Raw genomic sequence first — 15449 nt, 5'->3', positions numbered from 1 at the left:
TAACGATCAGTTTCGTAGACTTTAAGAAAGCGTTTGATAGTGTCCACCGAGAATCACTATGGAAAATAGTAAGAGAATACAGCATCCCAGAAAAATTCCTCCAGATCCTACGACACCTATACAGTCAATCTAGTTGCTGCATTATAACAGAAGGAACAACAGAGTTTTCATCGAGACAGGTGTGAGACAGGGTGCATCTGATCTCACTTCTTTTTATTCATAGCCATCGACTACACAATGAGGATAGCAATGAGCTAGACTGCCTTTGACATTCCATGACGTGAACAAAACCGAATGATGGACTTGGACTTTACCGATGACGTTGAACTAGTCGGGGCTACAAATAAATGCTTTCAAGAAATGACGGAGAGCCTGGCGGTGCACCCGTCAGACTTGGCGAGTCAAAACTTGAAGAGTTGGACAAGTTCACTTACCCTGACAGCATCATAACAAATGATGGGGATGCCTACCATGATGTAGCGTGCCGAATAGGAAAGACAGGGAGCATTTTCCAAAGGCTGCCGCCTATTTGGACAAGCCAGGCCATTGGACTCGAGACAAAAATACACCTTCTCAACACAATCGTCATTCCAACAGCAATATATGCATGTAAGACATGGAAGTCATCTGTCAAAATTGAGAAAAGACTAAATGTGGCTCAACAAAAATGGCTGAGACGGATTTTGGGAGTCAGTTACACAGATCGGGTCTTAAACAAGGTAATCATATGCCGAACTGGGAGTCGAGCACTTAGTAAGGTTGTGACAGAGCGTCGCATGAGGTTTGCGGGACATGTTTTACAACAAAATGAACTACGCATACCAAGAGTTGCGATGACATGGAGGCCAATACAAGGAAAGCGCAAACAGGGACGTCCTTGTATAACTTGGCGCCACACCTTCATGGAGGACCTCAGAACAGTGGACACCAGATGGAAGGAGGCTTCAGGCATTGCCAATGACAGCTCTTTATGGAGACAGCTTGCCACCCAATGCGCCTGACGGCGCGGGAGGACCTAAGTCTAAGTCTATGTTATTATCTTTACAGAACTTCGCAATGCTTTTGAGTTGCAACAAGCTACTAACGCTAAATAGGCGCTTCAAATGGCTGTAAGAAATTAATAAATATAATCTAGTTCCTGCACCAGAAATGTGACAAAATCTAACACTTGATTCAGTCTTAATGTAGTAGATCACTTTATAGCATAATATTAAGAAGTCATATCACTTCCCAGATAAAAAAAAAAGATGACCGTTTGGCAGATAGCAGTTCACTGCAACATTAAACAATCCTTGAAACATTTAAACAATGTTGTTTCTGTTAGTATTTACCTTGCTTGATAAGGGGAAAATGTCAATGAGAAAGGATGCGTACAATTTTTGTATTCAAAAGTGATACACCTGTGACCGCCGTTTTAGTGGCTGAGATCGAGTTATGGACAAGCACGTTTCCTTCGATTCATTCAACAGTGATCAGTGTGACAATCTTTTTTGTTTTCTTTGTGCTCACATTGTGTCTAGGGGAGCTGGTCACTAGTATATAACAGCAAAGTCTGACGTTACTATTTACACGTACGGCTACAAAAGGGAGGCATAAAAATCTACAAGAAGCTGTTACTTCAAGGGCAAAGAACACCGAAGACTGTGCAAATACCTCAGACACTTTCATAATAAGCGGTATTTAAATACGAAGCGCGTTATTTAAATATCTAACTCTCTCCAAGCATACCTTTTTTTTTACCATGCTTAAAATAGAGGACTTTCCAATATTCTTCTCGTTTAGTCAACACACCTAGATCTAACTAGGGGCGGTAACTAATACACAAAAGCGGGCGAAAGGTACCAGGTGGTTGCTAGATGCAATACTTACTTGACGAGGTGACCAAACGAAAGGGTGGCGGGGACAAGAGGTATGGAGATCGATGGTCTAAATATAGCAACACTCAAGGTATAGTTTCAAAGTGCGGCAATATAATATCAAATATTCCAACGGTGAAAACAATCTATCAGGTTGCCTCCCATAGACTGTTGACTGTCATGAAATAAAAAGACAAAAGTACATAATTGTTTATTATGTTTGAATATTACAAGCTGGTGATTACATTTCCATTGAGAACAAAATAGATGGGGGAACCGCGAAATATGACGTGAAGTTGTGAAATGATCACCAATAGTGCCCCAATGAGCCTCTAACTAGGTTTTGTGTTCACTACATTCTGCAGTCAAGTGAAGATAAGACAACGTGATTACATGCAACAATTTTGGCTACTTTTTTAGAGACGCAAAGAGTTACTATCACATAATCATTTGGCGTCAAGAGATCTTTCAATCCAGATAAATTCAAGTCTCAAAATGAAAAGCCAATTTAAGAATAACTATTTGTTGTAGCTTAAACGTAATGAGCTGGTACTTACATTGTTTGATTTAATTAGTAAAAAATACAAACCTATTACAATCGTAATGTAACTGAACAGAAATAAATCATTTATTTTAGCAGATAATTTAACTATAGTGTTGGATTATATTTTTGTTAAAATAAAAAGATTTAATAAAATATAGACCCTCCTTCCCCCCTCCCCCCAACGCTTTGCTTTCATAAACCATTTCACTAGACTTAAATCTAGAATCAAATGAGCCACTTTAAGAAAAAAAAAATTGCCCAAACAGTTCTACTCTGTTAATGCACGCAAGGCTCAATACAAACGTGTTTCATGCAAAGATATTTACCTACGTCTGAAGAGTGGAAAAGGAAGTGGAACGCTTTCTAAATGGGTTTTGATTTGTTTGGCAGTGGTATGGGTGGAGGTACACTTTTACTGAACATATTTTTTTTAGTGGTAGTGTTTTGAGTGAAAGTGAGACTTAAATAGATTTATGTCATTTGTACTCAATGTGAATAGGGGCGTTCCATTTCAATGCCCCCTTTTTTTTTCTTTTCAATGCCCTGGAAGAAAATGTTTCTTGAGGAAGGAAAAGATTAAACGTAATGGAAATAAATTGTAAAGACATTTAAAGGCCCACACTGTATTTTAATAGCAGATAACTGGTTTAAGTATATGCATAACCATAGGTCAAAGTATTACACACTTCTACTTCCAAAATAAATAAAAAACAGTACACATATGTAAATTTTAAATTATATTTGTGCTTCAAGCCAGTTTTGAAGAAAAGGTCAAACTATTGGTTTAAATGCAGCAAAGAAAACAAAAATATGAAAACGAATCGATTTAGTGAGTTGATGTTGAACCTCTATAAACATCGATATTCTCAAATGTTTGGTGCATCGTACTACTACTGTTAGGATAGGTCTTAGACTGAGTCTAAATGTAGTCAGACTATTTATTAGTCCCATAAAACGAAAGAGGTTATATGCAAGAATAACAAAACGTATACACTGAGGCTGGGAGAGTAAAAAAAAAAAGTTCACTGAAGCAATGAAACTTTCTGAAACATAGTATATGTGTCACTTTCTGACACTTAAGATAACTGAAACTTGGGAGAGCAGGAGAGTCTCGTCTTATTATTTCAATTTTACAGATGTAGGCTTAGGATAAGTAAAACTCAAAATATAAGTGAATTAGACAAAAATAATATAAACAAAGTTACTTTATGAACTAATGTATTTCGTCGATGCCTAGGTAGGAACCTTATTAGAAATATATAAGTACAGTATTGACAGTAGAAATATACAAATTGAATATGTAGATAACTAAAAATTTTAAGTAAAAAAAACAGGTATCTTTATTAAACTTAAAAAGAGAGAGAGAGTGGATAATATAAATAAGATCAAAGAGCCATGGAATTACTTAGCTTCTTCTTAAACTCCTATTAAATATGACAAACCTAGTTTAAGAAATTTTTAAAATTGCAAAATAATTATTGTTTTTTTTTAATTTGTGGAATTTAAAAATACTTATTCAATAATAACTCTATGAAAGATGGTCATTCTCTTATCCATATTTAGCTTTATACTTGCATATTTATAGTCAACAGATATTGTAAAACAAGTTGACATTTAAGGAAATACTTGTATACGGTCTGTCACAGGCAACAAAGGTAGAATAGATTAAATATTTCTTTAACCAGATACACACACGCGCATACTGAGAGGCCAGCATCCTTTTAGATGGGCGTTGCCTGAAAATAGTATTGACAGAAGCCGCGCGAGCAGTTTTAATGTCCATAACTCAGCCAACTCCATAACAAGATTCCAGCTACAATGTGCAAGTGTTTCGATAGATACATCTAGTCATAAGTGTTATCATTTTTTAAAGCAAGCCCGCTGTTAGGAAAAAGAACAGTGTGCCATATTGACAATATCCCCAAGTGTTGTAGCTTTTACTCCACTCTATAATGTACTCAACGAACTAAAGTGGCGATGAAAGCGGGGGAAGTGTGACGTCACCAAATTTCTTTTCACACCCAATGGTTTGAAGGTCGCCCAGTTTTAGATACCCGCTAAGCACTCTATTGAAACGCCTCGGTATCTAAGTTTGTTTTCTCTCTCGTTGAAATGGGTGCCTAAGTGACGTCGTGGACGTCTAGCACAGCACGCGTAGACTTTTTTTTTTGTTCAACTTTGACCATACCTTCAGCTAAAGTGCTTTGCGTTTTTCTTGTACTTTATGATTGTTTTTGTTAGCGCAGAAATTCAGACAAAAAAAAAATAAAAAAAAAAAAACTAGATGCAAGGCAGCTATGTATGAGTGAAAGTGTAGTTCATTATTAGAAGCATTAGTTTAATGGATTAAATGTGAACAGAAATTGATGAGCATTCAAATGAACTTCTAAAATTTTCTTTTTGATTGGGATATAGAGCAAATACGAGATTTCTGTGAACGATAGAGAATGACATACAGGTAAGCCTTTGCTAACAAAAATAGATCTTACATATGAGTGACATTCATTTAATTATATTTCTTCATTGAGTTAGGGAAAAGATAGTGTGAAATAAAACAATCATCTATACATGTAGGGTATTATTTAATACATATATCTAACAGGTTAAACTTCACTTTTTTTGTAGTACGTTTTATCAGGAATGTGCATTCATTTTTTTAAACAAAGTTTATATCAACTCACTCTGTCTGTAGGTCTGGAACAAATCGTGTACACGTTATTTCTCCCACTTTCCATTCTCGGATCAAGTTGAAACTGTACACAATTATTCATTGTTGAAGACAGTACTCGAATCGATAAAAACAAATAACCAATTATTAATTAATTAGTGGTAATTAATTTTGTTTTATGAAGAAAAAGGGAGATAAATCTTGCAGTATCGAGAGATATGACAGTGATTGAGCGTATCTTTAGCTTGTATAAGCTTTGTTTTTTAAAGTATGTGTTTTTGTTTGTTTAAATTTGAAACCAATGTTTCAATAAATTGTATTAGGTCACAGAGTTAAATACACGCATCCAGGGTAATTTAATTCGATTTCCTAGGTCTTTGCACACGCCTGAATGAAACATTAAAATAACTTTGCAGATAGTATATACTTTCAAGAATGTTTGTGACATCGATAATTCTATTTTTTTTTCTTGTTATCTAATGATTACTATAGTGAATGCATCTTTTTTTCATTCTACATTATTGAAAATTTTACATTAAAAAAAAAGGTTTCAGATGATTACATAACAAATTAATAATAAAGTTATTTATAAAGTATACCTTAATAAAGTTTATATTTAGATATAATCCAAGTTATTAAATGGTTTTTTATTGTCTGCTTTGTTCACCACAGCTTGCTTTTAGATTTAGCTTACTGCTTACTGCTGTTTACGTTTGCTTTCTAATGGTACTTCTATTTAATCTAAGTTGGCTTATCTAACCAGTCTAACAGAGCTAATATTGAGCGATGACACTGAGCTACTTTTAAGGCAGAGTTGGTATAATACAACCACACCCTTAAGTCGAAACACATGCTGCCTGTTCATGTAGTATTTGTTACGTACGATGGTCTGAGAGTTCAAGCCCTGCATGCCATATTTTCATAATACAGCGAAACGTCAGGCTCCTAAGATAGTATTGACTTTTATATCGTGTAGATAGTGTATAGATTGAGACCCTAAACACAGATTACTCTGAAAACTTTTGAGAATTTTAGGTTTAGTTTTTGTTTGGGAAAGAAAAAAAGTTATGTTTAACTATATATATATATATGTATACATAATTTGGTTTTATTATTTAAATTTGTTATATTGTTTTTATTGTTAGTTAAGAGGAATAGATTATAAGCTAGCATTCAAGTCTATAAACAATCAGTCCTTTGTACATTTATTTTTCACAGAAATAAAACTACATTGTATCATTAATGCATTCGTAACGAATCTTAAAGCATTCATATATAGATTTGAAAATGCATTTTGAGAAAGAGTTGATAGTGGATAGTTCAAAGTTGATAGTATTTCAATAGAAAAGCTTGCTTTTTCAGATTTGCAGCTGAAACAAAACAATACCTAAGTATAGATACAACATTAAACATTAAAAGTCCGTTGGCCTTTATTTATATAGTGAGTAATAAGAGATGCTATTTTCTGTCAAAAGAATCCTCTCACCTTTCAGCAAAGGAAAATGACAAAACCTGTTTTCTTTTGCTTGCTTGTAGAAAAGGGAAAAGCTTGTTTGAAAATATTTAACATGCATTTACATTTTATATGCAAAAAGCCAATTGCAATAGCAACTCTTCATTAGAAATATTGGTGACAAGGTCACAGTCATTGTCCTTCAAGTAACATAACAATTTCTCCCTTGAGATATATATTGTTCTCATTTGCCTTGCCCTTGCTAAGATGGCGGATACATTGGACTATGGGATACATTAGACTTGTGGTTAACTCCTAGCTCTAATAAGTTTGGCTATGATGTTACTACCGAGTATATGGAAATTTTATGCAGCTTTGTGCAAATTATCCTGTTTAGAGTTTATGGTTGGGATATTTTTTTATAAAACAACTATTTTACTCAGTCAAAGATTCGTAATTTGCCCACCCATGGTTTAATTAATAATTTTATTGTATCTCCAGCTATATATAAAAATAAGCTCGGTGTAGGTCTTTGTCAATACTTTTTTAAAATGTCTTTTGGAAATAGAAATCAATGGATTTCATCCGGTGCGCTTGGCAGAACCCACATAGAATTTAGGGGGGAGAGTGAAGCATGTCATTACCATGGTGGCATGGTCTTAGGTAGGAATCCTTTATCAAAACACAATTCGATGGATGGAGGTAGAATTCATACTATACATACAATAATATAGTATAGTGAAATAAACTTTATCATAAAAACTACGTGTTTCTTTAACTATAGCCAGAATATATCACACCAAAACGTCCCCTGCGCCAAAACTACGCGCTTTACATATTATTTCGATTCTCTCTCCTAATCAGGCCTACTGTAGCCACTGCTCAACACAACACATCTAAGTCAGGAACTTGACAACGAGACTCCAAAAAAATGTGGTACTTTAATGAGTAAATAAATAAATAACAGCAAATACGACACAATTGGCAACACAATAAACTGACTAAAAATGTTACACAGAACATCACCGTACCTAAACTATATTCGCGAACGTCAAGGGACAACTGTAGATCCTATCGCACACCTTGTTTTTAAAGAACATCCATTTAGCTTCGGCATTCGTACCGCGCATCGGGAAAGAAGATACATAATATTATTAGTGCAAAGCGACAAGCCAGGAACTGACTGAATCCGTCTGTGGCCGTCTAAGCAATTATTTGAAGGGGCGGGGATCGGCTGAAACGGAACTCTTTCATGCACACCGTGCGGGAATCGTCCAAAGAAGTTGATCTACCCCAGAACAGAGCAGCTCTCGTTCTGCATGGGGCCTCTTCCCCGGCGAATGCTCCGTAGGTGAGGAGATCGCTGATCGACCCTGAAGTGAACAAGAAATGCACAAAAGCTATCCTTAAAAGCACGGCCAGAAAAACAATCGACCTAGCCGATACAATTAAAGTGTTCACAGATGGTTCTACGAAAGAGAACCTAGGTCAGAAAACATCTGGGTATGGCGTGGTAGTTCGATTCCCTGGCTCCACTAAAAACGACGAAATTTTGGGTCCGTGTTCTGGCATGAGCAACTACGTAGCTGAAATGGTTGCAATTCAAAATGCAGTAGAGTACATTGAAGAACGACTTAACGAGAAAACAGCACAGCCCATTCCAATTGTGCTATTCACAGACTCTTTGTCGTGCCTACGGGTCATTGATAACTCTGCTGGATGGAACACTACCAGAACCACCGGCAAAAACAATGGCGTACGCGGGACGCCTTTAAAAAAAACACAACATTCGGACTACATTACAATTACAGTACGTACCGGGGCATGTCGGCATTGAAGGCAACACAAAGGCTGACTTACTAGCCAAGCTAGGCACCTTACTGGACCCTGTGGAGGAGCCACAGACATTTGAGCAGGCTCGGGCAATTGTGGACTAATGGACGAGAGAAAAGTGGCACCGGAATTGGGAAAACGGAAGCATAGGCAATGAGGTCTGGCAAAACTTGTAAAGACCCTCTAAATCGGATGAATGGTGGCAGTTAAACAGGGAAGAACAGGTTACAATTGGTAGGTACAGAACGGGACACTTTCCAATTGGGGCCTATTACTTCGACTCACGTTGTAGACACTGCCAGCACGACGACGAAACAGTTAACCATCTGCTTTACGAGTGCGCGATACTACACCCCCAAAATGGTCATTTGAGTGACAAAAAAAACAGGTATGCATGGTGACCTAGCTCTGTACGGAGACAGGGCAACTCTGCAACGAACTGTTGCTTTACTTCTCCGTGTTATCAGAGAATAGATTTCTCAACACGGTGCCTCGGTGCAGTGAGAGTTATTGCAGATGTTCTGGTTCTCTCCGTAATTAATAGTTACTTTCTGACTTAAGCTTGCTCAGCAGATATTATCATAATCTGGTATGTTGATTTTTCATGCAAAATGTTTCTGAATCATTAGTTACGTTTAAAGACGAAATCATGCAGAACATTTACAATGCAGTATATAATTAGTGAAAGGCCATTAGTACAGTACCTAGGTAAAATACTATGTTAAGTAGCAAAAGTAAGGCCTACAGCGTTAGAGGCGGACAAGCTAGTTAGCGTGATGTGGTACGGTACATATAGGCACAGGGGCCCGCATATGACACTCGTCCAGGGACCCGCACTCTGCTAAGGCCGCCTCTGAGTAGCACTGTCCCTTGTCCATTGACAGCCGTTGACCTGTGTCATTTGTACGAGTCACGTGTGTCAGTAGGTCACTTGCACATTAATGATATCGCTCAAACAATACAGTTACCACAATATTTAAATTAGTATTATTAACAGATGCAGTGGTTCCTATGAATTACGCAGGTCCGACTTTCACTTACCTCGGTGTTGTGAAAGAATTTCGGTGTGCGTGTTTTTGTCACGGAGTATGAATGTCATCCGGTTACGCCCCTGCCCTGTACCTGCCCAATGGTTGAATGGGTCAGCTTAGCGATGGTGATGTGAGGTCAGGAATGCAGAGCGTCAGTTGAACGGCTAGGCCTGTCGGTGTAGTTTGTGAGAAAGAAACTTGAGTAGTGAATGACGTACTGCAAATTGATATTAAATAGAGCTATACACGTTTCTTACTTTGATTAGATGTTTGTTGATCAATAACTATTAGTAAGTCATCACAAAAAAGTTTTCAAAAAATATTAATGGAAAAAATACTCCGCACTTTTTTTTACAGCCACGGGTTTTCTGACGGGTTTATTCGGCGAGCGCCCAATGTAGGCCTATATGAACACTATTGGGGGAAAAAAACTGAATACGTCATATGATTTTTATAGATACCATAATGAAATATGTAATTAGGAAAAATGATAATTAACAAATATGTATTTATAAAACTCGAATTTTCTTGTTATGTTACTCTAACGGGAGGGGGGGGAGTTCCGTTACGATTTGTTATAAGGTGGGGGTGTCTAAAAACGTGATTTTTTGTGTTACGTAATATTCTAACGTTCCGTAATAAGAGCAAACAATTTGAGCGATAGCGCATAAAACTATACATTCATACCTCAGTTTCTCTTAAACAATACATGCAAAATTTATTAATTGTGTCCTATGAAACAAATTGACCATCGTAGCTCCCCCTTGTTGGAACTGGATGTCGCGCCACCAGCCAACAGTTTGAGACACGCTGAGATTTTGTACATTAATTTATGTGACAACGTCTTGACCAAAACAAAGGACATGTAAATCAATATACTCCCCTAGCTGATCAAAATTAAATTACATAACACGCATATTGGCGTTTGTCTGAAGAACTTTTACATTAAAATTGCGCTTCATTATTCACTGTCTATATATAGAATGCGATGGTTGTTCAAAACCTTTATACAGTGCTTCAGACTCAATGGAGATTTTAACAATAAACACAGTCATCTCCCTTTAGTTGAGATTTCAATTAGTTCATTTCTATTTACATTTTTAAATCCATACACTACTTTAATGTATGAAAGGAAGAGAAAGTGATATGAAGAATGTGGCGGCAATACAAAGAAACTAAAGTAAACAAAAGAAATTAAAGAGGGAGGTCCGAAATAATCAATAATCAAAGACGCCATTTAGAAAAATTAATAAAAATAAGTAATACACATCATTTAGTGCTAAAAACAAAAGATTGTAGGCATTTCATTTTTAGAATTCCTCTTATCAGCTTGCAATTTCATGATTGGACAGACACTGCCTGGACACTGAATTCGAAAACAGCTCTAATGATTTTTCTACTGGGACATTTTATGTCTATCTTTGAAAAAATTAATTACTAGCTAATTGGCCATAAAGGGTAAAATCTGCTCTGACCGTTATATATTTCATTATCCTCTTAAAATTCGATTTGGTCTATTGAACAAGCGTCAGTGGCTGAGTGACAAATATATTTACTGATTTGACCGTTATTATTTTTAAAATTAAAATCATCATAAAATTAAATTTGGTCCAATGAACAAGCGTCAATGGGAATGGAGTTGAAGAAATAAATAGACGTTCAGAAATTGTTTTTCGCACCGCCCTATATAGAAATCATTAGCTGTGGCATTTTACGTCTCGAGAGACGATCTTTTCCCCTTTGCAACTTCTTGTGTGACAATATACATATGTATAGTGGAGATTTATAAAATAAACAATTTCTTACCACTTCCTTTTTAATTTTTTTTCTTAGCTGGCAACATTTAATTTCATTTTTTTAACATTCTTAGCATAGTTTAGGTTATCCAATAATACTAATCCAATTAATAATACACAACAGAAATACTTTATTTCTAACTAGATCCCGTTTTCTAGTCTAGACTGTTGTTTTTTTTTTATTCTCCAAGGTTGGGGGGGGGGGGGGGGGGAGGAAGGTTGTGTCGTGGTAATTTTTTTTTCTTTTTATCTACTATTCATTAGTTATTAAGTATATAAAGTAATCACTCTTGCACGATGTCATCAGCTTCATAAGGGCGGACTTATTTTTGTTGTTAATTGTTAAATTGCTAAAAAAAAGTACACAGAATGTATCGTAAACATTTCCTAGCGTATCGATACTTCCAATATACCTAATAGCTATATATATATATTATCATCTGCTATAGATGAAAAGTCCTAAACAGCGGGCTAAAAATAACATTTTTGATACTACTAAGAAATAACTTGCAATTAAAACCCACAAGGATCTATAGAGATAGTGTATTTGTTCAGGTTAATCTATTTAATGCATTAGTTCGTGTAACATTATAAATGTGATTTTAAGCAATCTAATATCACATGTAGTACAAATGATAGTCTGAGTAAATAATATTTTTAGACTTTGACAAACAAATTATCGATAAATGATAACCTGAGAGCCATAGCCCAACAATATCACATATAAAAGACATCTTAATAGTATACCCCAGGGAAAATGACGGTCCGCGGGCCACATGAGCTTTTTATCTATCTATGTACATTCTGAATCCTCTCCCTACAATTAATATATTAATTAGATTTTATATTATCGATTCTGATGATGAAGAGACTAAAGGATTCTCTAGGATCTACAATGTTAAGCGGAAACAAGCATTGTTCAAATAGGAAATATATCGAAACATTCAGGATTAGATTCGAATTGCGTATTTGCCTATCCTGTAGTCGTCTTCGCTTTGTTTCAAAGTTGTGTACGAAAAAAAAGGGCACTAACACTACCCCTTTTCCCATTCATCTTTGACTAACAACTCCGCCCCCTTCAGATTTCCCGCGCTTTTACACCAGCGTGGCTCATTTCTTTTCTGCCTCGATAGAGAACAACATCGGACAGATAAGTTAACTAAAGACTATTTTGTGATATTTTTTTTTGTAGCTGATGAAGGCCTCGTACCCCTAGCAACCCTAGTTTAACTTAGTCCGACAGGGTTACATATATGCATGTTTTTCGTATTAAAAAAAAGGTGGCTGTCATATTTTTAACGATGAATGTACGACTAAGTAATTTCTTTACTAATCTTCGTAATAAAACCGTGTGCTTGCTGTGATGTGAACCGATTGCGGTTTTTAAAGAGAACAATTTCAAACGACACACTACCAAATGAAGCATCCTGATTTGGGATACATTCTCACATATGGAGACACAAATAAAAAGCAAGAAGTTAGTTAATTAACTGACGAAAGCAGCAAACAGTTTTCATCAAACAATCATTACATGAAGCTGCAACAGAAGTTTGGTGCTAGGCGTCAGGATTGTCAAACGGAACAAGCCCTTTTTCAGATTGTGAATTTATTCAAAAATGCTTGACAGATGCAGCCAATATTTTGTTTCCAGAACTAAACAAAAATTGACAGCATTACTATGTGAAGGAGAAATGTATTTAGGTGTGTTTAAATGATAGCTGATAATTTGATACAGCACCCGAATGACAAAGAGCAATATTCTGACCGTACACTCTTACATCTTCACTGTGTCATTCATCAAGAAAGTTTGTGGAAAGCTGCATTTATTATCGAGCTTGTTATTGATCTAATTGTCACAGTGAGCAACAGGTCTAGGGGTGTTAACCACAGGCAGTTCAGAAAACTAATTGAAGATTTGGAAACCGAACATTCAGACACACAGACAGACACACACACACACAAATGTGCGGCCCCTCATAACAAAAAACAAAAATATTTTTTTATGCGGCCCTCCATACAAAAAAGGTTGCCTACCCGTGGAATAGCTCATAGAGGCTTGCCACTGTGATTCCACAAATAGATCATAACGTCGAAGAAGGCCGGTTCAAGATGTTGACGCAAACAGACCGTAATATTGCAGATAGATCTAGAATCTAGATTCTAGATCTACAAACTCCACATCCCCACAGGACCTAGACCAAAAATACTTTGTGCTTTATACTAATTTTATCATTGAGTTATTAACACTTCGCACATACATTGGCATAGATATGAAATGTTTAAATATTGTAAAGACTTTCATAGTCAACAAGTAAGATTACTGTAAACATAAGATATTGTAAATTAGTGATCTAAATAGCGATTTCAAAAATATTTTAAGTGAGATATTTGTACTACTCCTCTATTCAGCTTGAAAATTCTTCATAGGGTCAGAAAACAAAAGCCTGGGCAGGCTTGGTTCTCGAAAACGGCTCTAACGATTTCCCTAGAGATTTGACAGTTAATGTATATCTTTCGAAAAAGGATTACTACCTAACTCGGCACACAGGGAAAACTCTGGTTTGACCGTTTTAATTTTTCAAAGTATTGATGTAACTGTATTGACGACGCGATAGGGTTAACTATTTATTGAAAACAACAACTTTATCAAATGTCTTAATGTCCAAATAAATTGATAATGTATGAAAATAAATGTATATTGCTAACCCTACTTATATGTGCTAACACAATTCCTCACTAGCTAGCTAGATTTATACTTACTAGAACTGATTATAGAAGAAATACTAGACTTCACCAACTGCTCTATCTTTAAAAGCTAATCAACCATCAACTTGATTTTGTTCATTTTAACGCTTTCCTAAATATAACAATGAGATTATACTAATCATGATGTTTAAGTATTGTAAAGACTTTCATAGTCAACAAGTAAGATTACTGTCAACGTGAGATATTGTAAATTAGTGATCTAATGGAACATATATTAAGAATTAGTTAAATTTAAAATAACTTGTTATCATTTAATAGATGTGGTACATTTGTTACTGCTTTGAACAAATTTTAAAAAAAATCACTCACTATTAGATTTGTTTTTAAACACCCAATACATAGCTTCACTTATATGTGTGTGCCTCTTGTGCTTTAACCCTCTAACAGCGACGGAAGCACAGCCATTGCCAAGGTGGCACCTATGCCCAAATATGAAAACTTTCAAGTCAAGACTTCTCCTATCGATGTCCCTAAGTACAATACCAAAATGGACCCTCCTGTTTACAAGGCTGGTGGCGAAGTAGTAAGACCGAAAAGCTCAGTTGGTGGGAAAAAATGGAAAGCTGCCTATGACCAACTGAATACAACTAGCCACGATAGCTTTCATCCGGTCTACGGACCCCAGAGTGACAAACGTTATCACCCTTACCAGAAAAATGATATGATGGACGTCTACAGACAGCAGAAGGGAAAGGAAGAAAGACAGAAGGAAGAAGAAAAACAAAAGACTAAAGAACACAAAGAAAAGACTCCAAGAGACGAGAACAAGCTGTCAGTGCAAAAAGACCATAAAGAGCACCAAAAACAAGAGACGCCACGAAAAGATAACTACGTCAACGGTCCAGAGCAGCAGCGTAAGGACAAGGACAAACCTCCTAAAGAAGCAGAGAAGCCTAAACAGGAAAAAACGAAACGTCCAACGGAAAACGTTTATAACGAAAAACCAGCTAAACAAGAGAAGTATGCTTTTTTTTTCTATTTGTTTAAAGCTAATAAATACATTCAATGTTTGTTGTGCTTTTTTCCCTTCTCACACCTAATATAACCAGCATTCCCGCACATTAATAATATCACCAACTTACTGTTTTACCGGTGTGGTTCTCTTTTCTTCCAGTTAGATGTGCTGTTATGTAGTCTTTCAATCACTCATTAAGTGTTTATATATATTTTGGTTTGTATGTCCTGGATAGATATATAAGTAGTATGTTTAAACTAACATATGTAAAACGATTAACAGCACTGAGAGAAAACCTTTTGACAAAAATGCTGTGGTAGCACCCAACGTCCCATCGTATAACAAGAACTATGATAAGTTCCAAGTCAAGCCGACACCAATGGATGTCCCCAAGTATAACATGGCTGACAACAATAAATGGCAAGATTCTTACGAAAAGATGAGAACTAGCAGCCATCAAGAGTTTAAACCAATTTATGGACCTCAGGGGGAAAACAAGTAAGTGTGCTCTACTCATTTTCCAAGTTAGTCAATTTTAGTCACAACT

At 36.0% G+C, this 15449-nt stretch overlaps 2 protein-coding genes across 6 annotated transcripts in view; one reads left to right on the top strand and one right to left on the bottom strand.

The window, feature by feature from the left end:
* The window catches only part of LOC106063647 (golgin subfamily A member 4-like), a 92905-nt gene that overhangs the window by 46710 nt on the left and 30746 nt on the right, over positions 1 to 15449 (bottom strand). The window lies entirely within an intron of this gene.
* The window catches only part of LOC106063648 (neurofilament heavy polypeptide-like), a 34319-nt gene continuing 23361 nt past the window's right edge, over positions 4492 to 15449 (top strand). For 2 of the 3 annotated variants that reach the window (XM_056014997.1, XM_056014996.1), the window contains exons 1-3: positions 4492 to 4858; positions 14335 to 14907; positions 15185 to 15400. In XM_056014997.1, the coding sequence (XP_055870972.1) occupies positions 4848 to 4858; positions 14335 to 14907; positions 15185 to 15400 (800 nt within the window). In that variant the 5' untranslated portion in view covers positions 4492 to 4847. The remainder of the gene's footprint in view (positions 4859 to 14334; positions 14908 to 15184; positions 15401 to 15449) is intronic. The other variant, XM_056014998.1, reaches the window with a different exon arrangement.

Source organism: Biomphalaria glabrata, chromosome 17 (assembly GCF_947242115.1).
Source record: "Biomphalaria glabrata chromosome 17, xgBioGlab47.1, whole genome shotgun sequence".
NCBI classification, from domain to species: Eukaryota; Metazoa; Mollusca; class Gastropoda; family Planorbidae; genus Biomphalaria; species Biomphalaria glabrata.
Note: the sequence above shows the minus strand (reverse complement) of the source record. Positions and strands in the feature narration are given on the sequence as shown.